We start from the raw sequence: 27,285 nt of genomic DNA on the forward strand, positions 1-27,285 counted from the left end.
TTGCTAATAAGCTTAAAGCGGGAGTTCACCCGAAATTTTTTTTTTAACATTAGATTGAGGCTCATTTTGTCAAGGGGAATCGGGTAGTTTTTTTAAAATCGAAGCAGTACTTACCGTTTTAGAGAGCGATCTTCTCCGCCGCTTCCGGGTATGGTCTTCAGGACTGGGCGTTCCTATTTGATTGACAGGCTTCCGACGGTCGCATACATCGCGTCACGAGTAGCCGAAAGAAGCCGAACGTCGGTGCGGCTCTATACGGCGCCTGCGCACCGACGTTCGGCTACTTTCGGAAAATCGTGACACGATGTATGCGACCGTCGGAAGCCTGTCAATTAAGTAGGAACGCCCAGTCAGGCAGCCCATACCCGGAAGCGGCGGAGAAGATGCATCTCTAAAACGGTAAGTACTGCTTCGATTGTAAAAAAAAACACCCGATTCCCCTTGACAAAACGAGACTCAATCTAATGTTAAAAAAAAAGGTTTTTGGGTGAACCTCCACTTTAAGTGAAATTTATCTGCAAAGGAGATCTGTGGCTGCCATGCTTTCATGTATATGCTGAATTGTAGGTTAGGGGAGGCTGCAAAATATGCTGCCATCCTATGCTGGGAATGTTGCCTAGTACACACGACTGGGATTCCTGATGGGAAAAGGTCCGTTGGAAATCCCAAGGGGAAAACTGAGAACCTGCTCTCTACTTTTCCCCCGTACAGACGATCAGTTTTCCCATCGGGAAAACTCTGATGAGAGCTTTTCCTCAGGAATCCCGAACATGTTCATGCTCCAACTGAGTTTTTCACCACAGGAAAACTGCAGAAAATGGCCGGTTTCTGCTACACACGGCCGGGTTTTCTGGCGGGAAAAAGTCAGTCGGGAATCCCGGCAGGAAAAAAGAGACCTGGTTCTCTTTTTCTCATCAGAAAAACTGCAAGGGAGCATACACACGGCCGGGATTCCCGGCCAAAAGCTCTCCGTATGTCGTGTGTATGGGGCATGTGGGACATTGACCTAGAGCTCTTGGATTTTTTTTAATTAAAGCTACTGCATTACTTGTCCCATTATTTTAATGTGACTTTGACTGTGTCCACATTATTGATTATCACAGACACATGTAAGGGGGCATGTCATACATTGGAGCAAGGCCCCTGTGTGGCTCAAATAGATGCAGGAATGCCACCCCCATTTGAAATTGTGCATTGTTGTACCTCCCATTTTAAAATGTCACCTACTCAGATGTACCACACTTTTTTTACAATAACTTTTATTAAATTTACTTAGAAATACAATAAAATAGCTTTTGTGAAAAGACCCCATAGCATAATGACCTTCGGCTGTGTGTTTCCATGATTTTGGTGCCCTGTTTTGTTACCTCTGTATCAGAAGGAGCCTTGAAAGCTATACAGTACTTAGCAGCTCGATACTTCAGACAATACAAATTATGATGTTCATAGATGAGGATTCATTTCACAAACTTCCACTAACTGCAAAGTTGGGCGCCAGATTTTTGATTATAGTTCCTATAGGAGTAAATAGAGGGGACAGCAAAGGCATCAGCTAACCAGTAGACATTGCACCAATGCCATGCCTGATTAGTGCTAATGTTAATAAGGAAATCTGGGTAACCTGAGGCTGGCACTGAAAAATAAATTCACTGCTGCAATTACAACGTAGCTGAAATAACAGCATATGCAGCAAAGTGTTAAAATTAAAGGTGCAGAGATGGTTCCACCTGAACTTCATACTCATCAGTAGGCAAGGAGGCATAGCCAGAGAATGGTGGGGTGCCAATGCCCTCCCTGATTGGTTTCTTTGCACCTTCATGATTCATTGTGTGCAATTTCATTATATCTGTTCCATCCTTCACATCATGTTTGGCATCAATAGCAGCTAACTCAGCTTTGGAAAGGTGGTAGATGATGCCAGCTCCAAATGAATCTCCAACCACATTGATTGAAGTCCTCATTCGGTCTCTGTTAAAACATATTGTAAAATAGTTACATACAGTGCTTTGAAAAAGTATTAATACCCCTTGACATTTTCTACATTTTGTCATGTTACAACCAAAAACTCAAATGTACTTTATTGGGATTTTATGTGATAGACCAACACAAAGTGGCACATACAGAAAATGGGAAGGAAAGTGGCACATAAGGAAATGGGAAGGAAAGTGGCACATAAGGAAATGGGAAGGAAAGTGGCACATAAGGAAATAGGAAGGAAAAGTTTAAATGTTTTTCAAAATCTTTTACCAAAAAATATCTAAAAAGTGTGACATGCATTTGTATTCAGTCAATACTTTGTAGAACCACCTTTCTCTTCAATTACAGCTCCAAGTCTTTTTGGGTAGGTTTCTACCAGCTTTGCACATCCAGAGAGTGACATTCTTCTTTGCAAAAGAGCTCAAGCTCTGTCAGATTGGATCTAGATCATTTGTGAACAGCAATTTTCAAGTCTTGCCACAGATTCTCAATTGGATGTACAGTAGGTCTGGAATTTGACTGGGACATTGAAAATGCTTTGCTCTAAACCATTCCATTGTAGTACTGGCTTTATGTTTAGGGTCCTCGTCTTGCTGGAAGGTGAACCTCCGCCCCAGTCTCAAGTCTTTTGCAGTCTTTAACAGGTTTTCTTCTTCTAAGATTGCCCTGTATGTGGCTCCATCCATCTTCCTATAAACTCTGAGCAGCTTCCCTGTCCCTGCTAAAGAAAACCATCCCCTCTACATGATACCTCCACCACCATGTTTCACAGTGGTGATGGTGTGTTCAGGGCGATGTGCAGTTTTCCGCCACACATAGCGTTTTGCTTTAAGGCCAAAAAGTGCAATTTTAGTCTCATCTGACTAGAGCACCTTCTTCCACATTTTTGCTGTGTCCCCCATGTGGCTTCCCCAACAGAAATTCTTATGTCTTTCTTTCAACAATGGCTTTCTTCTTGCCACTCTTCCATAAATGGCAGATTTGTGGAGTGCACAACTAATAGATTCTCCCACCTGAGCGGTGAATCTCTGCAGCTCCTCCAGAGTTACCATGGGCCTCTTGGCTGCTTCTCTGATTAATGCTCTCCTTGCCTTTCAATTTAGGTGGATGTCTTGGTAGGCTTGCAGTTTTGCCCTACTCTTACTATTTTCAGATGATGGATTTAACAGTGCTCCGTGAGATGTTCAAAGTTTGGAATATGTTTTAAAACCTAAAACTGCTTTAAACGTCTCCTCAACTTTTTACCTGACCTGTAAGGTGTATTGCTTGGCCTTCGTGATGCTGTTTGTGCACTAATGTTCTCTAACAGACCTCTGAGGGCTTCACAGAACAGCTGTATTTATACGGAGATTAAATTACACACAGGCAGACTGTATTAACTAATTAGGTGACTTCTGAAGGCAATTGGTTCCACTGAATTTTAGTTAGGGGTATCAGAGTAAAGGTGGCTGAATACAAATACACGCCACACTTTTCAAATATTTATTTGTACAAAAAATTGAAAACAATGTATAATTTTCCTTCCCGTTCACAATTGTGTCACTTTGTGTTGGTCTATCACATAAAATCTCAATAAAATACATTTATGTTTTTGGTTGTAACATGACAAAATTTGGAAAATTTCAAGGGGTATAAATACTTTTTCAAGGCACTGTAGTTAGTCTGGTTGAAAAAACACTTCCAGTCCATCCAGTTTAGCCCACAGAGATAAAAGCATTAAAACACACACACACACACACACACACACAAACAATCTCCATATACACAATCCTATGCACACAGTTGATCCAGAGGAAGGCAAAAAACTAAAATTGATCCAATTTACTCTAGCAGGGGGTGGGGGATCTATTCCACATTTTCACAGTTCCTACTGTGAAAAAGCCTTTCTGTATTTGGAGGTTAAATCTCTTTGCCTGTATAGATAGAAAAAGTGGGGTTAATGGCGCAATGAGTGTTGTGCGTATACTGATGATATTATGAGTTCAGTAAAAAAAAATCCATTAAGTTCAATTGGAACATTAGGGGCAGCTTCTTGATGGCCTTAGACATTTGATGCAGTACCTCCTTTAGAGACTGAAGTGGCTCAGGGTAAACTGATAGAGAAAAGAGGGGGCCCAATCGAAGTGTAATATAAAACATACTGTATATATTGTGAAAGATAATTGTCAACTTATACAAACCCTAAAAAGAACTCGTTCATCAATAGGTTAGGGCTTCTGGTGATAATCTTCAGCATAACACGGCACCTTAGTACAAGCGAAGCGAACACACTAGGTGGGCTGGTGGGTAACCTGTAGAGCTAAGAAGACACACTAGACTATGCAGAAGATTGCCACCAGAGGCCCTAACCTATTGATGAGCACGTTCTTTTAACTGATTGTGTAAAATGCCTATTGTCTTTCACTCCAATAAATACATTTTATATTACACATGAATCACCCCCCCTACTCTCTCTAAATATCTTTTCCTCCAGACAAAAAGAGTGTCCCCTTGTCCTCTGTGATTACCTTACCATGAACAACTTTACACCAAGTTACTACAGGTATAAGGACCATTTATGTATTTATACATGTTGATTAGGGGTGAGCCGAAAACCCCCTGGTTCAGTTCGCAGCAGAACATGCAAACAGGCAAAAAACACCGTTAGTCTATGGGACACGAACATGAAAAATCAAAAGTGCAAATTTTGAAGGTTAATATGCAAGTTATTGTCATAAAAAGTGTTTGGGGGAACATGTATCAATGCAAAAACAGTTTACACTTCCTTCGTGAAATGGTAGGGGTACAATGTACCCCATTACCAATTCACATAGGGGGGGGCAGGATCTGGGGGTCTTCCAGATTCTGATAAGCCCCCCGCCTGCAGACCCCCACAACCACCGGGCAAGGGTTGTGGGGATGAGGCCCGTGTCCCCATCAACATGGGGACATCCTCCCCATGTTGAGGGCATGTGGCCTGGTACATTTCAGGAGAGGGGGGGCGCACTCTGTCCCCCCCTCTTTTCTGCGGCCGGCCAGGTTAACGTGCTCGGATAAGGGGTCTGGTGTGGATTTTTGAGGGAACTCCATGCCATTTTTTAAAAAAAATTGGGGTGGAGTTCCCCTAAAATCCACACCAGACCTGAAGGGTCTGGAATGGATATTTGGGGAGAATCCCACATAATTTTTTTTTTAAATTGACGGCGGGGTTTTCCTTAATATCCATACCAGACCTGAAGGGCCTGGTAATTGAATTTGGGGGGATCCCCACGCTATTTATTTATTTTTTTATGAATGAATCCTCTCTGAATTGCCGGGAGCCAACAATTCATTATAGCCGTGAGTCCAGTTTTAAATGACTTTATTTCTTTCAGAAATGACACTTTGTGCAGTGACAGTTCTAAGTACTGGAAACATGCGCTTTTTCACATGCTAATTTTACACCCCCCCCCCCCCCAGGTACGAAATTTAAAGGAATATTTCACTTTTATTGTTTCACTTTAAGCATTATTAAATTCACTGCTCCCGAAAAAACAGACGTTTTTAAAACTTTTTTTTTACATTGATACATGTTTCCTGGGACAGGACCCAGGTCCTCAAACACTTTTTAGGACAATAACTTGCATATTAGCATTTAAAATTAAATTTAGATTTCTCCCATAGACTTTAACAGGGTGTTCTGCGGCTTTTCGAATTTGCCGCGAACACCTCAAATTGCTCATGTTCGCCGAACAGGCGAACAGGCAATGTTCGAGTCGACTCGGAGCTCACCCCTACTCACTTATAGCACAGTAATTGCAGAATATTTTGTGGGTATAATGACTGTGACATACAGTGAAACCTCAGATTGCAAGTAATGCGGTTAACAAGCGTTTCGCAATATGAGCACTGTTCTAAAAAAAATCCTGACTCGGTTTGCGATTGTTGACTTGCAAAATGAGCAGGATTCAAGCCACAGCAGTGTGCAGTACCGTGTTTGGCCTGAGGTGGGGGGCGACAAAGCTGAGCCGATCGGAGCCATGCCCCCTGTGCCCCACCCCCACCTCTGGCCATATGCAGTATTGCATGCCATAGAAGTCAATGCGGAACACATTATTTTCATTTCCATTGGCTTCTATGGGGAAACTCGCTTTGATATGCAAGTGCTTTGGATTACGAGTTTTCTCCTGGAATGGATTATGCTCGTAATCCAAGGTTCCACTGTACTGTATGTGTGCTGTGTATACTGTGAGTAGGCTCAGGTTTTATTTCACTATGCCCCTGCAGGCACCTCCCAATGTCAGCATAATCTGGTGTTCCAAGATACATGTGCTCCTTTATTACTTTATATATCCTTCTTGATCCCCTTCAGTCTGAATTTCGTCCTCAACACTCTATAGAAATTGCTCTTCTAAAACTAACAAACAATCTATTAATGGCCAAAACCAATGGACACTATTCTGTACTCCTACTCCTGGACCTTTCTGCTGCCTTTGATATGGTTGACCACCCCCTCCTCCTCAAAAAACTCCACGCCTTTGGTCTCCATGACTGGTTCTCTTCCTATATATCCACCTTTAGCATTACCTACAATTCTACTTTCTCCTCTCCTCTTCCTTTCTCTGTTGAGGTCCCCCAAGTTTCTGTTCTTGGACCTCCCTCTTTTTTTCAATCTACACCTCCTCCCTGGGTCAGCTGATAGCCTCTTATGGCTTCCAATACCATCTATGCTGACGGCACCCACATATATTCCTCACTCCCTCAGTCTCCTCACTTATTTACTAACAGATATATCAGTCTGGATGTCACACCACTTCCTCAAACTCAATCTATCCAAAACCAAACTTATAATTTTTCCTTCACCACGTGCCCCTTCCCTTGATCGCTCTGTCAAAACCGATGGCACAACTATCAGCCCATCCCCGCATACCAAGGTCCTAGGTGTAGTCCTGGACTCTGAACTCTCCTTTAAGCCCCACATCTAATCACTGTCCAAATCTTGTCACCTCAACCTCTGCAACATCTCAAAAATATGCCCCTTTCTAACCAATGACACAACAAAGCTCTTAATTCACCCGCTGGTCATCTCTCGCCTCGACTACTGCAACTCCCTTCTCATTGGCTTACCTTTACATAGGCTGTCCCCCCTTCAATCTATCATGAATGCTGCTGCCAGACTCATCCACCTTCCCAATCACTCTGTGTCTGCTACTCCTCTCTGTCAATCCCCCCACTGGCTTCCGTTCACCCATTGACTTAAATTTAAAATACTATCAACAATTTACAAAGCCATGCACAATTTAGCCCCCAGCAACATCACTAGCCTAGTCTCAAAATACCAACCTAATCGTTCTTTTCGTTCCTCTCAAGACCTACTGCTCTCTAGCTCCTTCGTAATTTCCTCTAATGCTCACCTCCAGGACTTTTTCAGAGCCTCTCCAATCCTATGGAACCCCTTACCCCAATTAGTCCGATTTATCTCCTACTCTATTAGCTTTCAGAAGATGCTTGATAACCCTCCTCTTCAGAGAAGACTATCCTACCCACACCTAACAACTGTATTTTCATTTTCTCCATCAGTTTATCCCCCACAGTTATCACCTTTTATTTCACTTGACCCTCCCTTCTAGATTGTACGCTCTAATGAGCAGGGCCCTCTGATTCCTCCTGTATTTAATTGTATTGTAACTGTACTGTCTGCCCTCATGTTGTAAAGTGCTGCGCAAACTGTTGGTGCTATATAAATCCTGTTTATTAATAATAATAAAAATCATGTTGGGAGGATGTTAAAATTTATTGACCCTGGATTTCCAGATATGCTAGGTACGCCACTGCCCAAAACAACTTTAGCTTACCTAAGAGGAATACTAATCAATTACACCATTACAGATGTTGGTACAAATGCATAAAAGCAGTGTGAGAGCAGTCTCAGGGCCATTTCACAATGATAAGTTTTTTAGTAAAAAAAAAGGGGGGACAAAAAATGCATGAAAAATGCATCCCTTTGGAACTCTTCACACCAGTCAGTTGCGTTTCAGTTGGTGTTTTCTGGTGCATGTTAAAAAATCACACAAAAATGTACCTCCCTATTGAAATGAATGAAAGAATTAGCAAAAATGCATCAAAAACACACCACCTTTGCGTTTTTGGTATCTTTTTTGATTCACATATCCATTTTTCACAGGTGCAAGCAATCAAAAAAATGTATTGAAAACGCATCAGAAATGCAGCAATTCAAGGCAAAACCATGACAAAAACACAAAAGCATTTCTAACATTATTTTGCAATCAAGCAGTGTGAAGGCAGCCTAATGCCGCGTACAGGCGGCCGTTTTTTGTGATGAAAAAAAAACGTTGTTTTTAAAAACGTCATTTAAAATGACCGTGTGTGGGGAAAACGTCGTTGTATGTCTTCTGAAAAACGACAAAAAAAAATTCGAACATGCTTGAATTTTTTGTGTCGTTTTTCAAAACGTCGTTTTTTGTGTCATTTAAAACGATAGTGTGTGGGCAAAACGACGTTTAAAACAACGTTTTTAAACCCGCGCATGTTCAGAAGCAAGTTATGAAGCGAGCTTGAATGGAACAGAGTGCCGTCGTACGTGCTGAACGTAACCGCGCTTTGCTAGAGCATTTTGAAAAAAACTACAGTATGGTGTGTATGCTACGTCGTTTTTAAAAATGAAGTTTCAAAAACGTTGTTTTTTTTCATTACATAAAACGTCATCACAAAAAACGACCGTCTGTACGTGGCATTAGGCTGGCAGATGTGCTCCTGAAAATGTTGGTCAGGGACACATTACCCAGTCATGAAACTGCTGGGTGCAACAATTTGACTTGCAGCTGTTTCTTCCTGGGAGTTCCTTTCACTTAGCTATAGTTGTCTTTAAAAGGAAGGTCTAATTTCTAAAATAGTATTTTGTAATTTTCCCAAAGGTAAGAATAAAAATGCAGTTTACTCACAGTAGCCAGTCCACTGCAATGAGCAGACTGATGTCTTGAGTTGGAAGGCCCACAGCTGTTAGGATGAGGAGCATAGTGACAAGTCCAGCACTTGGAATACTGGCTGCCCCCACGCTTGCTAATGTGGCTGTAAGACTACAAGGCAAACAAGAAACAACAGTAAATATAACTCTATGAAATGTTAACAAGTCAATATGTTCCTGTCACACCAATTCAGTTTACCTGACTGTTGCTATCTGACCAGCATCCAAGGAAATGTCATTCATCTGAGCAATAAAAATGGCTGCCACTGCCTCATAGAGGGCTGTGCCATCCATATTAATAGTGGCTCCAATAGGAAGAACAAAGCGGGTTACTCGCTTGTCGATCTTCAGATTCTCTTCCAAGCAGCGGAAAGTTACAGGAAGTGTGCCGGCACTGAAATATGAAATACTCTATGAAGTGTATTAAAAGTCAGAGGAGAAACCTTTAGCATAATTATATTCTTTGTATTTGTAGAATATGTATGTCCATAATTTGATAATATTTATAAGCTGAAGCTATCCATCCACAATACTTTAACGTGAAATTGTTAAACCTATTCTTTGTAAAACTTAAAAAAAATGCCCTATTGTATGTTAACAATATAATTTTACAGTTACTGTATATACATGATAACCGTGAAAGTAAAGGAATACATATAATACATATTATTCCATGTTAATGCTGTATTCCAGGCAAACAGCTGTAACAATAGTCATGAACACTGTTACCCGTCTCTCAGGACCTAATAAATATTTAGATGTCACTACCACACAATAGTCACAACGTGTTATAAATAATAGTCTTGATGTACTCTGATGTTAAGGTTGCTGTGATGAAATGTCCTTGTGTGAGCCCCAACCATCTGTGTATATTGGGGCTATCATACCTATTTAATAAAAGCCTGATACCATGACATATTGAAGTGCTTATAGTTTCTACAGGTTTATGGGATTTGAGTCAGTGAATCAACCTAGAATAAAAAGTTCAAGAAATCTTTCCATGGATGCTAAGACTTGGACTACTCTTGTGATTAAAAAATCCTGTCGAGTTAGATATAAATTGCTAACAGCTGAGAATGTCATCATAAATGGCCTGGACTGGACTGCAGAAGGACTACCCCATAAAGGAACAAAAAAGTTGAGGTTTTATTTTTACATCCATACATGCAGTTATAGTTATATATATCAAACATGATATTTTCTTTGTTACAATGTCCTTTAATGCCAGTGTGTTCACATAAACTTTATTTTTCTTTATCGTACATCACGGAACACAGAGCAGGTTATAATCATGGCTTATTCATCACCTATAGGTGAATGGACACTGGCAGATCTATCAAACAAGTCCTCCCCAATATAGTCCATACTATGCACCTCAGTTTTTTTTGCCAGTGTCTGTAAGGTGATGGTCACTGATCTGCTGCATGTGCTGTTGGAGCACACTTGGAGGTTTGTGACAATTCTGCTGAGAATCATGGGCTTCAATTGGATCCATTCGAAAAGCTTGTCAGCCAAAATGGATGGTACCTGAGCCTTTCTTGATAAGGAGAAGAATCTTCAAGGTGTAATGTAATGCAACCTTACATCACTGGACCCTACATAATGAAACCCTGTGCAGTGTTTTTTTGACCAAGGTACTTTCCAGCAGGGTGCAATACAGATCCAAGAGAGTGGACACCAGATGTAAGGGGGACTGAGTCCTTGAAGTTTTTTTTGACATAGCCCACCATGATGGGTGTAGGTTGGACTCCTGTTATGATTCAGAGTCCTGAGGTGGGAATGGTAAGTTTGCATTTGCAATATTTCTTTAAAAAAAAAAGAGAGAGATCCGACTGTCTGGTCATTCTCCTGGTGGCCACTAGAAGCAGTGTGCTCTGTGTGTCTCATGAGTTTTGAACTGCAGTTTTCTCCTCCAGTCACTAGAGGTCATTCAGTATAGCCTACTCTTGCGCAGTGGAGGCAGAAAGTAGAAGCGTGGGCCTTTTTTGCTTATGTTGAAGTCACACATGGGCTGAAGGATCAGTGGAGCTCCTAGAGACATGGAGCAGTCTGTAGCTGGATAATGAGGTGTGAGTTCTATCTATGGTAGAGCTGCTTGAGCTGACAGGACACAATTATATACTGCATTAGTGCATAAATTGCATAAAGGCATACTTGCTGCCTAATATGGGGGGCTTGTACAACTGTTTGTCGATACACCCCTACACAAGTATCAGTGCACCTAAAGGAGTTGTGTCTCCAGAGCAGCATGCATTTAATATGCAGGAGCTTGCAATTAGGCTGCACTGAAGCGAAATAGAGGCTGCATTCAGGATGTGTTGGATGCATATGTGCTTGGCTAGTCCTGCAAAACTAGTATGGGGCCAAGTGCAGTTGTGCAGGTGCAGCATAATATGTTATTATGGCATGCTGCATGCATGCCTGTATAATTGTAGAACTGCATACTTACATGTGTATTACATTATATGCATAGTTACAGTGCCTTGAAAAAGTATTCTTACCATGAAATTATTCTTACCATGAAATTGTCCACATTTTGTCATTTTACAACCAAGAATGTGAATGTATTTTATTGGGATTTTATATGATAGACCAACAAAAGTGGCACATAATTGTGAAGTGGAAGGAAAGTGATAAAATTTTTTTAAAAGTTTTTTACAAATAAATATGTGAAAAGTGTGGCGTGCATTTGTATTCAGCTCCACTGAGTCAATACTTTGTAGAACCACCTTTCGCTGCAATTACAGCTGCAAGTCTTTTTGGGTATGTCTCTATCAGCTTTGTCACATCTACAGTGTAACATTTTTGCCCATTCTTCTTTGCAAAATAGCTCAAGCTCTCTCAGATTGGATGGAAAGCATCTGTGAACAGCAATTTTCATGTCTTGCCACAGATTCTCAATTGGATTTAGGTCTGAACTTTGACTGGGCCATTCTAACACATGAATATGGTTTGATCTAAACCATTCCATTGTAGCTCTGGCTGTGTGTTTAGGGTTGCTGTCCTGCTGGAAGGTGAACCAAGTCTCAAGTATTTTGCAGACTCTAAAGCCCCGTACACACGATCAGAATTTCCGATGGAAAAAGTCTGACGGAATTTTTCCATGTATGCCCCATCGGAGAAATTCCATCGGAAATTCCGATGAATTGCATCTGAGTTTAACCCTTTCATGCCCAAGGCCGCGTACACACGATCGGTTTAACCATCTGATGGACCGTTTTCATCGGTCCAAACCGATCGTGTGTGGGCGCCATCGGTTATTTAACCATCGGTTAAAAAAAAGCCAACTTGTTTTAAATTTAACCGATGGATCCCTAACCGATAGAAAAAAAAACGATCGTTAGTAGGCACGACCATCGGTTAAAAATCCATGCATGCTCAGACTAAATTAGGGGACAGCAGCGCTCGTTCTGGTAAAACTAGCGTTCGTTATGGAGATGGCACATTCTACATTTTTAAAATGAGTGCCTCGTTTATTGCAGCACATTTTTTTCTTTGTTCTATTGCTAGAATAAAGATGTTGTTTTACTGATGGTATTTAGACAGAGTTCTCCCATACTGACTTCTTTTCTTTTTGGCTTGTGATCTTATGAATAATCCTTTTTTTTTTAAAAAGCCAGATCTCCAAAATAATTTTTTGTACTCCACATCTTTTTAAAAAAAATGTTTTTTTTTCACAACATTTTTTTTTTATCAAGTTATCAAAACAACATTTTTGTTCCCCCCCCCTCAAGGAGGTTGTGTCCTTTGTTAATTACACATTGTATTTCTGTAATGTTTGATGGCTATTCACCAGAAAAACACAATAGACAAGTATTTAACTTAAATTAAATCTCCATTTATTCTGGATCAAAAAATGTAACATGAAGGGCAACAATTGACCAATCAGCCAAATATATGCAGACTTTGGAGCCCAAAGCCACATTCCACCATGATAAACAACAAAATCAATAACATGAGGAGTCCCTCTAATTTGGGTCACAGTGTGCTCCCCAAATCCCAGAAATCAGAAGCAGCAGCAGATGTCATACATGACCCCAAGCTGTGGTACTACAACAACCTCAGTTTTCTGGCAGATCAGCTTGAAGCCAGGGAATCACTTTCTGGTCTTTCTTGCAGCCTTCCTTCCACGGCTCCCTGCAGCGTTCCTTCCACGGCTCCCTCCACGGCCCCTTGCAGGTGGTGAGAATGTGGCAGCAGGAGGAGGAGGCCCAACCTCCTCCTGTCTGCCAATAACCCCTTCCTCCTCCTGGCTGCCACATTCCGGAGCCTCCTCCTCCTTCTGGCTGAGCTCTTCCTGTGTAGAAAAAAGGGACATGGTTTTATCTTTTGCTTCATCAATCACACACATTTTCAAGCTCATGACTGTTGTTTTTCTTTGTTTTTTTAATTGAACAGACTCTCATTCTAACCCCTGCATTTGGCATCCCTGTCACAATAATTTCTGCCCACGACTTTTGTTTGTGTTTTCAAGCTTTCATTTTGGTTCAAACATCATTTAGCTATACCAACACTAATTTGCGGCCAAGAAATATGTTGTAAACTACTATACCTGACTGAAGATGTGCAGATCTGGCTCCTCAATCTCAGCCAGCTCCTCGGCACACTCTGCAGGGGTGGGGGGAACAGTGGAAGGAACGCTGGAGGGAACAGTGGAGGGAAGGGTGGAAGGAAGACTCGAAAGTGATTCCCGGGCCTCGATCTGATCATCCAGAAAACTGAGGTGTTTATAGTACCACAGCTTGGGCTCCTCTACTTCATTTGCTGCTGCTCCTGACCTCCGAGGAACACGGACCTGTTTAAAACGCTTCTTGTAAGCATTCCTGATGTTATTGATTTTGTTGGTTATCATGGTGGAAGTCAGCTCTGGTATCCAGGTCTGCATAAAAGTGACCAATTGGTCAATTGTTGCCCTTTGGACATTGTTATTATAATAATAGGGTTTTTTTATTTCCCACAAGCATTTTAGTTCCCGATATTTCTCAATGAAGCGCATCATGGTATCGGATCTCTGAGCTTATGCATATTAAGAAATTTCTAGAAGAGAAAACAAAAAACATATAAACACTAGGGTCAGCTTAAATGACAGAATCTTATCACAATCTTGACCTTTAAACACAAGGGGCTGGATTCAGATAGGAGATACGACGGCGTATCTCCTGATACGCCGTCGTATCTCTGAGTCCGGCCGTCGTATCTATGCGCCTGATTCAGAGAATCAGTTACGCATAGATATCCCTAAGATCCGACTGGTGTAAGTGTCTTACACCGTCGTATCTTAGGCTGCATTTTCAGGCTGGCCGCTAGGTGACGCTTCCGTATGTTTACGCAAGGAATATGCTAATTAGGTAGATACGGCGATTCAGAAACATACGTTCGGCCGGCGCAATTTTTTACGTCGTTTACGTTAGGCTTTTTTCGGTGTATAGTTACCCCTGCTATATGAGGCGTTCCCGCACCGAGTTTTGAAATGTTACGTCGATTGCGTAAGTCGTTCGCGAATAGGGCTGGACGTAATTTACGTTCACGTCGAAAGCAATGACGTTTTGCAGCGGATTTTTGAGCATGCGCACTGGGATTTTTTCACGAACGGCGCATGCGCTGTTAAAAAAAACGTAAAATACGCGGGGTCATCTCAAATTTAAATAAAACACGCCCCCAACATCCCCATTTGAATTAGGCGGGCTTACGCCGCCACACATACGTTACGCCACCGTAACTAAAATAAAGTAAAATAAAGATGTTTTTGAGTCTCCCATATATATATTGTAGATGGCGCCGAGCAGATGGAGAGCAAAATTGCATGGAGAGCCCCAAGATTAAATTGCTCAAGGGTCCAACATAAACCCCCCATCCAATGACTCAAGTCTATATAGGCCTCTGCTGGCCCCATTTTCATTTTTACCTTTGTTTGAGTCGGTCGTCACTTCCGCTCGTCCAGACTCTACGTAATCTGTGTTCATTTTGTATTCCGCCATATGCATGGCTGTCTGGAACAGGCGGAACCGGCTGGCCATTATCCCGAAGGCATTCTCGACAACCCTCCGGGCTCTGGCCAGCCGGAAATTGAAAACCCTCCTCTCCGGGGTGAAGGTCCTTTGGGGAAACGGCCTCATCATGTGTGGTCCCAGTCCAAACGCTTCATCCACGACAAACACGAAAGGGAGTCCCTCCACATTGTCTTCATCCTGTGGCAGTGCCATGCCACCAGTCTGGAGACGTTGGGCAAACTCCGTCTGCGCGAACACTCCACCGTCGGACATCCGGCCGTTATTCCCCACATCCACATATAGAAAGTCATACTGTCCCAACACCACCGCCATCAACACAATACTATTAAAACCTTTATAGTTATGATAGTATGACCCCGAACGGGGTGGCGGGACTAGGCGGACGTGTTTCCCGTTTATTGCCCCTCCGCAGTTCGGGAAGTCCCACCGCTGGGCAAATTGGGAAGCCACAGTCTGCCATTCCTGTGGCGTTAAAGCAAACTGTGGAGTCAAACAAAAAAAATTAGTACTTTGGCACATAAACATTGCAATCACAATACAAAAGACATTCGTGTCCAACATCAGTATAACATTTATTATTGGAGTGAGTATTTCATGCCAAAAATAAAATAGGCCCACTTATCAGACTCCTCACCCCTCTGATGGGCCATTAAACATTTTAAGGGAGAGGGGGTGTTCTAGCTGAGTTTGGGCCCGGAAAAAAAAATCCCTCTAGCACTCGGCCTAAATTGAATGTGAAAAAAAATGGGACACATTTTAAGGGGGGGGGGGGGGCAGAACTACAATGGAGCAGACAAAAAACAAGTTGGAAACAGACTAGGCTAGGTGTGTTTGGGCCTAGGATAGCATGATGGACAGGTTAGTGAAGGGAAATATGCATGTAGGCCAAAAAAGGAGCAATGACAGCTTACAACATGCATGGGGACAAAGGGGACATTCACAGCATATTACAATCATGGTAATTATGGAATGATGCAAGAAATACAAGACATTAGCATACATTAAAGACATAGATTGTGATGTGAAAGGAGAAAACTTACCTTAATATAGTCCTTCTGCATCACTTGTATGATGGCAGAACACGTCTCGGGTATGATGATCCCCAGCGCCTGGGGGGAGATGCCTGTCGAGAACTTGAGGTCCTGCAGGCTCCTCCCAGTTGCCAGGTACCTCAACGTGGCAATGAGCCTCTGCTCGGCCGTGATGACTTGGCGCATCACAATGTCCTGCCTCGTTATATAGGGGGACAGAATATCCAAAAGACGGTGGAAAACAGGGTCCGTCATATGGAGAAAGTTCCTGAAATCATCAGGGTTATTCTCCTGGATTTCCCTAAGCAGAGGCATATGAGAGAATTGGTCACGCTGGCGCAACCAATTCTTGGCCCATGAACTCCTCCTCACCCTGTTCACAGCCAGAGATCTGCAAACAGTATGAACTGCAGAAGACAGACCATACGCAGCACGAACTCGAGCATGAGAACACGCCTCCAACATGGCTTCAAACCGGTCGGCTGGTCAGAACGCACTTAAAACAGAAAGCACCCAAGTACAGCAAGGCCTGTAAAGAACAGAAAACGAGCAGAGAGGAACGAACTGCAAAACAGATACGACCTGATTGCAAGCACTGAAAGACAGATACGAACCCACAAGAACAAACTGAACCCGAGAAAACGATCTGCAAAGCACGGAGACTGAAAAGCGCGAATCGGCTTTAACCAAACTTTTACTAACAAGCGGTAACACGGAATCAGCAAAAGCAGCCCCAAGGGTGGCGCCATTGGATTTGACCTTCCCCTTTATAGTGCCGTCGTACGTGGTTTACGTGTCCGCGTTCTGACACAATCGTTTTTTTTAACCGATGGTGTGTAGGCGCGACTGACCATCAGTCATCTTAATCGGTTAACTGATGGAAAAATCCATCAGACCGTTCTCATCGGATGGACCGATCGTGTGTACAGGGCATAATCCTATTTCTGACATTTGGTGTTTACAAGTCAAAATCCATATTTTTTGCTTGAAAATTACTTTGAACCCCCAAACATTATATATATTTTTTAGCAGAGAATCTAGAAAATAAAATGGCAATTGTTGAAATATATTTAATGTCGGACAGTATTTGTGCGGCGGTGTTTTAAACGCAACTTTTCTGGGAAAAATGAACTTTCATGAATTAAAAAAAAATGAAAAAGTAAAGTTAGCCCAATTTTTTTTGTGTATTGTGAAAGATAATGTTACGCCGAGTAAATAGATACCAAAGATGTCACGCTTTATAATTGCACGCAAATCTCCATAGGCGACGCTTTAAACTTTTTTTACGGTTATCAGGTTAGAGTTACAAAGAAGGCCTAGTGCTAGAATTATTGCTCTCGCTCTGACGATCACGGCGATACCTTACATGTGTGATTTAAACACCGTTTTCATATGCGGGCGCGACTTTCTTTGTTGCGCGAGCTCGCGGGGAGGGAAGCACTTTAAAAAAAAAAAAATCTTATTTATTTTATTTATTTTTATAATATTAAAATTGTGTTTTTTTTAATTTTTTTACATTTTGATCACTTTTATTGCTGTCACAAGGAATGTAAACATCCCTTGTGACAGTGATAGATGGTGACAGGTACTCTTTATGGAGGGATCGGGGGTCTAAAAGACCCCCGGTCCCTCCTTTGCACTTCAAAGTATTCAGATCACCGAAAACGGCGATTCTGAATACTGTGTATTTTTTTTTAATCCGGCACCATTGGCAGCCGAGAAACCCGGAAGTTTCCGTTTTTACATTGCGGAGACTGAATCAAAGCCGTTTATGGTTTTGCTTCAGTCTGCGACTGAACACTGGAGCTGCAGGATCGAGGATCGGGTCTCCCGGTGGGACGGGAGGCCCGGTCAGAGCGGTCAGAGCGGCGAGAGGCGGCGGGAGGGGGGAAGTTCACTCCCACTCCTCCGGGATAACAACCGAGCGGCTTTTAGCCGCATCGGTTGTTATGCTGGATAGCCAATTGCCGGCTCTAAACAACAGTACCAGGATGATGCAGCTGCAGGCATCATCCCGGTATAACCCTCGGAAGCCGAGGACGCATATACTGTATGCGTACGCTTGGCGTGAAAGGGTTAAATATAGAATATGTTCTATTTTACTCCGATGGAATTCCGTCAGAATTCCAATGTGCTTTTGGCCCGGGCAAAAGCCCAATAGTGTGTACGCGGCATAAAAGGTTTTCTTCTAAGATTGTCCCACCTGAGCTGTGGATCTCTGCTATAATGTGGATTGCCTGAATTTTAGAACGAATAGGCTGCGGAAGACTTCAGGTGAACAGAGACAACTGTGCATACCTTCACTGATCCATGAATATAGGTTCAGCTACTCCACACAGGGATCTTAATGGTTTAATCTGTGAGTCCTTTATTGCTTGATGTAAGAACAGTATACACTCTGGGAACCATGATTTAAAACCTTTATGTAAGACTCCTGGCATGAAATATTGCAACAAGGGCATTATTGGAGAATTATATTCCCAGCAGTGTGGGAGATTCAGGTAGGGGCGTGCACTAATACGGAGGCGCAGCGTACCGTTTTTACACTACGCCTCCGTAAATTACTTGAGCTACTAGTACCATAGTGCCAGGGTAGATCTAGTCAGTGGAGATATTGTGGAATGCTAACCCTCTCATTGATCGTGGTATCCATGATACTACCAGAAGGTTGGTATCTGCCATTGCCATTTCAAGTTCAACCCAAAGTTACATTTCTCTAGCATATTTCCAATCTGCCATGCGTGTCATAATAATCGCTTGGTAGTATAAATAAAGATTTGGTAAGGCCAGTCCCCCCAATCTTTTGGAATGGTATAAAGTAGTTTGCGGTATTCTAGTAAAATGTCCCTTCCAGATATAGTGTGAAATTATAGACTAAAGCATTAAAAAAAAAATCCTATAGGGTAGCATTTGGAAGACATATAAAACTCGGGGAAGAACATTCATTTTTAAAACATTAATCCTGCCTAACCATGAGTGACACATAGAAGACCATTTACGTAGATCAAATTTAATTTTATTAAGCAAAGTGAGATAATTATATTGGAATAAGATAAAGGTAAAGGGAAATAACAATTTTAAGATTTCAGCTTCATGCATGGGTATTAGTATATTTAAAGTGGTTGTAAAGCCACTTTTACAAAAACAAAAACACCACCTGCAAGACAAAGGCATAATGAGCTAGTATGCATAGCATACAAGCTCATTATGCAATACTCACCTCAGATCGAAGCCCCCGCAGCCGTCCTCGTACACTGCTTGGGCAGCCGACATCTCTCCGGGGGGTTACTTCGGGAAATCGCGGAAACTCCTGTATTAATCCAAGTAAATTTGGCAAAGTGATCCTTGGTTGTTGAACATAGAATAATGATGATAGAAAAAATGGTGCGCTAATTGAAAAACAATTAACAAATATGAATAAATAACTATCCTTATGTAGTGTAGTACTCCATATACTCCCGCTGATGTCAATCAAATCCAATGACGCGGGTAACGGGGAGCAGGGCAGAGTCCTACATTCAGTGTCTATGGACGCCGAATGCTGGGCTCAGGAGCGTGACCGCAAGGTAACCTCCCAGGAGAGCGCTTCTCCTAGGGGGATATACGAAGCGTAGAGGAGCTACCAGTGCTGCCGGGGGACCCCAAAATGAACTGCACAGTGGAGGTAAGTATGACATGTTTATTATTTTAAAAAAAACAAAACAATTGATTGATCTTATTACTCCCTCTCCAATGGGGCTTACATTTTTCAATAGCCCAAAATGTTTGTACTGTAGGGTCTTTTGATAAATATTGGCCCAGATTCTCGAAGGCGTTACGACGGCGCAACACCATTAGCGCCGTCGTAACTCCTCATCTGGCCCACGGGTATCTATGCGACTGATTCTAATGCCGCGTACACACCATCGTTTTCTGCGATGGAAAAAAACGTAATTTTCAAAAACGTCAATTTAATTGACCGTGTGTGGGCAAAAACGTCGTTTTATGTCTTCTAAAAAACGACAGAAAAAAATTGAAGCATGCTTCAATTTTATGTGTCGTTTTTGGCCGACGTCGTTTTCTGTGTTCTAAACATTGACCGTGTGTACGTAAAAACGTCGATTTAAGCCCGCGCATGCTCAGAAGCAAGTTAGGAGACGGCAGCGCTCATTCATGTAAAACGACTGTTCAGAATGGAATCAGCACATTCGTTAAGGTGTTTTTCAGCTTATAGACAAGAAAATAAAGCGCTTCTTTAACCCCTGCTTTTAACTGCTACCCAGAAATGGACGTTTGTTGCGGCTGATCTTGTTGCATAGTTATGACAAGCTTTTAATTAGTTTCTTTCTTGTTTGATAATGTTTATGTTTGTGTTCTGTTATTTAGTTGTATCTTCCATCTTAAACATTTTAAATATATATATTGGTCCACCTTTTTTTTTTTTTGTCACCAATTTGATTAGTAATCTCTATTTTGTTTTTATTTAGGAGTGTGTGAAGTGTCTGCAACAACCTAATTTTTTAGTTAACTCACCCACAAGCATGTTTTTTTACCTTGTTAATGTTTGCATTATTTATTTTGTAATGGGTCTGCCCACTCAATACTGATCTCTCAAATCTACAATAAAGAAACATGTTGAAATTTGGCAGAAAAATTAATTTTTATTTTAGTCTTCATAAAAATTTAGAAAAAAAAAAGTGGCAACCCAAAAACACAACATAATAAAAACAAAGATGCCAAGGTAGGCAGCACTTTAGAGCATGCTTGTTTTTTTCTGAAAACAAGGGTCCCCGAAGCCACAAATACAGCCTGTGAGTCCACATAAAAATTCCATCAGGGGCACCGTATTATTTCTTCGCCCTTTTCTTCCCAGCAGCCTTCCCTGCAGTCTTCCCTGCAGCCTTCCCGGTAGCCCGAGTCCTTGGGGGCTGGGTTCCTGGAGGAGATGAGGTGGCAGGAGCCATAGCAGCCTCATGAGGTGGAGAAGCAGGAGCAGGTGGAGGAGCAGGAGCAGGTGCAGGAGCAGGAGCAGGAGCAGGAGCAGGAGCAGAAGCAGGAGGAGCAGCAAGGACAGGAGGAGCAATCCGCACAATGTGGGTGTCGTCATCGAGCTGCCCCAGGGATGCCATGGTTATGGCTTGGAAGATGATGAGTTCGCAGCGCACACGCTGGCTCTGCTCCAGATTGTACATCTTGGCTGCAATGAGCGCTGCGAACCCCTCAACTTCACTGGGTGGCTCTCGGATGGCTGCAGTAGCTTGGCGAAGCAGGCCCTGGGTCTCCTCCTCCATTTGTCGCATACTCCTGAGCCGTTTATTGGGATTGCGGAATGGAGGGATCCGGGAGATGGTATCCCGCCGGCGTGCCTCCTGGGTCCCACTGGGGCCTGCCACCTCCTGGCTCCCAGTGGGCTCTGCCACCTCCTGCCTTGCAGTTGGCCCTGGCTCCTCCTGGCTCCCTGTGGGCCCTGTCTCTTCCTGGCTCCCTGTGGGCCCTGGCTGTTCCTGGCTCCCTGTGGGCCCTGGCTGTTCCTGGCTTGGGTCTGCCTGTGTATGAAAAAAAGGAACATATGTTATTTGTGTTTGTCATTAATCACACACATTTTTACAATCATGAGTGATGCAAATTGAATGTCAATATATATTACACACAGGGTCGCCATCCTTAATTATGTGGCCCCTTAAACACCTTCAGACATGGTCCCCCTGGAATTATGTGGGTTGTTGCATGCCTAATTTAGTAAATAAGTGGCCTTTTCCCCAAAAATTCATTTAATCAATTTAGTGTCAACTAGATAGTACTCAAAAAGGGTGTCTTCCATCTGGGACCCCTTGCAGGTGTATTGCGTTACTCCCCCCCTACTGGCCTATCAGAAAATGCCACCCACTCCTTCATCAACATTATTAATTTGCCCATTTTGACCCCATCATGTTTTCCCACTACTGACTATTGATCCTATCCCTAAACTTACGAGATTCACATAGAATTTATAACAATAGTAACATACATTTACCATTATTACTATACTTGTCATATACTAACTAAATTCAAACAAAAAACACATACCATTCTCCACGGCTCACAATTGGGGTCCTCCAGGAACTCTTCCTCTTCCTCCGAGCTTGTCTGCTCCTGTCTGCAGGGAAGACTGGAGGATTGGCTGCTGGGAAGCTGGGAGCTACCTCTTGGGGGAAGGGTAGACATGGATGTCCTGGTCTCAATGTGGTCGTCCAGGAACTGCAGCTGACTATAGTACCACAGGGTTGGTTTGTATATGGAGTCAGCTGCAGCCCCAGACCTCATTGAGGCCAGGACTTGGACCCGTTGGGCCCTGTAGGTGCCCCTGATGGAATTGATTTTATTTTTCACAGTGGCTGTTGTGGCGTTGGGGACCCTTGTTTTCAAAAAAACAAGCATGCTCTGTCTAGCTTTCTCCCTGGCATCTTTGTTTTTATTTTGTGTGCTTTTGGTTTGCCACAGAACTGGATGTTCCTTCCATTTTTGGATGAATTCTGTCAGGAAGTCCGCATCCTTGAAGGCATCCATTCTTTCTGCACATGAAACAGAAGCCAAAACATAATGTAATTAAAGGCACTAGCTTACTTCCCCTAACTAGCCCACAAACTCATTCCCTATTCACTATAATAAAGTCGGAATTAAAAACTTACGTCTCGTCGTTAGGAAAGATCGGGAATTACGACTTCTTCCACAGACTATGCAGGCCGTTTCCAAACACGTCCCATCCCTTTTACACTACGCACGCGTGACGCTCCGCACGACACCCCGCCCCTGACGTTCGGTATCGTCCTTTCCACGCCCCTTCTCTGTCGTTTGGTGAGTGAGAAAAGATGGACAACATGGAGGTGTATTCTAGCTCTAGCCAGGAGGCAGGCCAGGCCCAACCACGCCGCAGATTCCGCTGCAGAGCCTCCAACATGAGCTTTAATGAAATGGTGGAGATGGTCACCATATTGAGGAGGGAGGACTATGATGCCAAGCATGGCCCCTACATGCATCCCAATAAAGTTAAAGCCAAAATTATGGAGAAGGTCATCCGTAGGCTCCAGCGGAAGTTTGGGAAAACCAGGAGCAGAGAGCACCTGCGCAAAAGGTGGTCGGATTTAAAAAAAAGGGAACCCCACCAACTTTACAGAATTAATAGGGTGATTCGAAGAAGAAGTAAGTTTTTTTCATGTGTATTTAATTATTTTGGTGTGTTCTTTGTGCCATTTTTTTTTTTGGGCCAGGTTGACCATAAAATGAATATTATGAATGTGGACGCATGATGCAGTCGTCGTAGTCGTCGTTCATTCGGTGACTTTCAATAATCCAATACCATATTAATGAGAAATGGCATCATGCCTAGTTTGCATGTGCAAAGGGGAGTTGAAGCACTGTATCTGAACAAAAATCGTAAATTTAGGAATTGTGGGCGAATGAACGACGACTCCTATGACCAATTAGTCGACACAAATATGAAAGTTGTGACATTTTTGGGGCTTAAAAAAAAGGTGTATTCAATTCTGGAATAGATGGAAATGTGTTTCAGCTTATTTTAGAAGAAACGTAAATACCTTGAGATTCACAAAAAGGAGCGTTTGCTACTCCTTTTTTTATTGAACATGTGTACTCAGTAGCACAATTGTTTGTCACAATCACAACCTATGTTGGGTCACACACAGGGGTGAGCAGATCCAGGGGAGACTTGTTTAGCTTACATATCTAAACTTAAAAATTGTGTTAACTGATTTGACATTACTTTGTGAATGGATTAAATATTGGTCTATTTTATTGATAATTGTTTAAAAATCAACAATAGTGACCTTTTGTTTAGCATTTCTTATTTTTTGGGTGTCATTTCATGCCGCTCGTAATGGTTGAACCTCATGTTTTCCCTTTCTTCAATCTTGTAGGGCACAATGAAGCACAAAGGCAGGAGGCACAAGCCAATCAAGCCACACCCCCGAGGGATGTAGAGGAAGAGGAACCTGCCTCAACATCCGGTAAAGTAACATCTACCACATTTTCTGTGAATATAGATATAGGCATACAATCTTTTAACACATGTTTTGGTTCCACATTTCAGGAGGAAATCGGGCTGGTCAGGGACTGGACACGTATAGTGCCCAGCTCCTCATCGGCGAGGTTCTCACCTGCAGGGCCCAAGTTGAGGACATACGTCTGGCCTGCCGTGAAATACGTCACAAAGCAAAGACGCTGGAACGGCAGCTTAAAAATTTTATTAATGTTTTGGGGAGGGTTTAATTTTTGGTGTATTTTCTTTTTTCCTTGAATTTAAAAAAAAAAAAAAAAAAAATTATATTTTGTAATAATCAAAAAAGACCAAAAAAATAAAAAAATTATATTATATTTTGTAATAATCAAAAAAAAACAAAAAAATAAAAAAATTATATTATATTTTGTAATAATCAAAAAAGACCAAAAAAATAAAAAAAATATATTATATTTTGTAATAATCAAAAAAGACCAAAAAAATAATAAAAATATATTATATTTTGTAATAATCAAAAAAGACCAAAAAAACAAAAAAAATTTTTTTATATTTTGTAATAATCAAAAAAGACCAAAAAAATAAAAATATTGATTTGTTGTACTAATCAAAACTAAAAAAGGAACAAATAAATAACATTTTGGACTCCAAACAATTTGTGTGTAGTTATTGGTATCAATGCAGACTCATTCAATTACTCAGGCATATTTGTAGAGTTATTAAGATTTAACACTCATGGGAATTTATTACATCCCAAACACATGGCTGGATGAGAACCTACGAAAAAGAAACATTACCCCCCAAAACTTACAAATAACTAAAATCAAACAAATAAACACTGTTTCATCAAACAAAAAGTAAATTTATTTTTTTAAACAAGATCAGGCATTGCAATGGCCCCCCTCCCCATAAAATAGTCCACATATGATTGACGCACTGCACGTGCGGTTTGGGGGGCCAAGCCTCTATGGCTAGCCTGATGTCCCGGCTCCGGAGCCACAAGATCAGCCTCATCAGGCAATACCGTCAGGTACGTTTGAGAATTTCTTTTCAAAAAATTGTGCAAAATGCAACAAGATAGTATGATATAATTCCACTTGTATTCCGCCATGTTTATTGCTGTTAAAAACAATCTGAATCGGCTGGCCATGATTCCAAAGGCATTCTCTACCACACGTCTTGCCCTGGCCAGCCGATAATTAAAAACCCTCCTCTCAGGGGTGAGGGTGCGTTGGGGAAATGGCCTCATGAGGTGGGGACCCAAACCAAAAGCCTCATCTGCTACAAACACGAAGGGCAGACCCTCTTCGTTCTCCTCCGCAGGTGGCAATCCAAGGTCCTCCAACCGAAGCCGTTGTGCGAACTCCGTCTCCGCAAAGACACCGCCGTCCGACATCCGGCCATTTTTCCCAACATCCACGTACAAAAACTCGTAATTTGCAGAGACCACCGCCATCAAAACAACGCTGTGGAACCCCTTGTAATTGAAGAAATGGGATCCACTATGGGGTGGGGGCACAATGCGGATGTGCTTGCCATCAATGGCTCCTCCACAGTTCGGAAAGTTCCAACGCTGGGAGAAGTCCGCTGCCACAGTCTGCCATTCCTGTGGCGTGGTGGGGAACTGGATAGAAAGAAAAAATAAAAAACATTAGAACAAAGATTTTAAACAGAATATAGCTAAAATTACAAGGGATCCCACCAACAATTCCACAAAAAAGGTTAGTATTAAAAAATAACATGTGAACAATTAAGCATATTAATCACCCCCCTCTGATGTTGAAAAAATATATTTAGGGGGAGTGGGGCTCAAGATGAGATGAGAAACAACCCCCCAAAAAATATCTAAATAAGAAAAATAATTATTAGTATGTATTTCAAAAATCTAAGGGGGGGGGGTTTGGACAATGGAGGCCACAAATAAACGGGGATATAGGGACACACAAAATGCAGCACTACAATGGAGGCCACAAATAAACGGGGATATAGGGACACACAAAATGCAGCACTACAATGGAGGCCACAAATAAACGGGAATATAGGGACTATGCTAGGTGGGTTTGCCCACAACATAGAATGATGGACAGGTTGGCTAAATTAAATAAACATGTAGGGCTTTACTAATTGTGTAGAACAGCATACATAGAGACAAAGTGAGCATTCTGAGCATATTAGAAATTTTTTTTTTTTTTTTTTTTTGGGAATTAGTTTGACCATTGAAAGAACACCACTTACCTTAACATAGTCCTCCTGAAGAACCTGAATGATGGCCGAACAGGTCTCAGGGATTATGAGGCCCAGAGCCTGGGGGGAGATGCCCGTCGAGAACTTCAAGTCCTGCAGACTTCTCCCTGTTGCAAGGTAGCGCAACGTAGCAACTAGCCTCTGCTCAGCAGTGATGGCTTCCCGCATAACGGTGTCCTGCCTGGTGATATATGGCGACACCAAAGCCAAAAGCTGCTGAAATACGGGGTCAGACATCCTAAGAAAATTCCTGAAATCATCAGGGTTATTTTCTCGGATCTCCCGCAGCAGAGGCATATGAGAGAACTGGTCCCTGCGTAGCAACCAGTTCTTGGTCCACAACCTCCTCCTCACCCTGTTCATGGACCGTCGCTGGGATGCAGCACACATCCTAACAACAAGCACAGCACGATCTCGGCGACGAGTTCGTACCCGCAACATGGCTAGAAAACGGTCGTCAAATCAGATCAGACTAAAAATTACGCCCTGAAGTAAAGAATGGCCTTTGAAGAACGACCTGCTAAACAGCACCGTGCACACCAAACGTAATGCCTAAACAAATACGTCCTTAGTACAAGCACTGTATCACAGATCCGACAACAAATAGACAAACTGTACGACAGAAAACGAAATTTAAAGCACAGTCACTGAAAATCACGAATCGTATCTCACCAAACTTTTACTAACACGCAGCAACACGATATCAGCAAAAGAGGCCGTCTTCCGCATGGAAACGACCCTTTATAGTGACGTCGTGCGTGATTGACGGAACTGCGCTGTGCTAGAGCGTTGTGAAAAAGCGATGGTGTGTATGCTACGTCGTTGTTCAAATTGAAGTTTGAAAAATGACGTTTTTTTAAAGCACATAAAGCGTCGCATTTTTCCATCGCAGAAAACGATGGTGTGTACGCGGCATTAGAATCAGTTGCGCATAGGTACCCATTAGATCTGACAAGCGTAAGGCTGTTACGCTGTCAGATCTTAAAAGTAATTTGTTTTCCCGCCGCTAGGTGTCGCATCGTCGCTTTTCCCCGTCGTCTATGCAAATGAGGTAAGTACGGCGATTCCCGAACATACGCGAGGTCGACG

At 42.3% G+C, this 27,285-nt stretch overlaps 1 protein-coding gene across 1 annotated transcript in view; it reads right to left on the reverse strand.

Annotated features, from left to right (window-relative positions):
• Positions 1 to 442: 442 nt before the first annotated feature.
• LOC120916575 (excitatory amino acid transporter 2-like) overlaps positions 443 to 27,285 on the reverse strand; it is a 227,378-nt gene continuing 200,535 nt past the window's right edge. Inside the window, exons 8-10 of the mRNA XM_040327625.1 lie at positions 9,120 to 9,314; positions 8,898 to 9,032; positions 443 to 1,968 (exon numbers count right to left, since the gene is read on the reverse strand). Of these exons, the coding sequence (XP_040183559.1) occupies positions 1,704 to 1,968; positions 8,898 to 9,032; positions 9,120 to 9,314 (595 nt within the window). The 3' untranslated portion in view covers positions 443 to 1,703. The remainder of the gene's footprint in view (positions 1,969 to 8,897; positions 9,033 to 9,119; positions 9,315 to 27,285) is intronic.

This window comes from Rana temporaria, chromosome 10 (genome assembly GCF_905171775.1).
Source record: "Rana temporaria chromosome 10, aRanTem1.1, whole genome shotgun sequence".
Classification (NCBI taxonomy): Eukaryota; Metazoa; Chordata; class Amphibia; order Anura; family Ranidae; genus Rana; species Rana temporaria.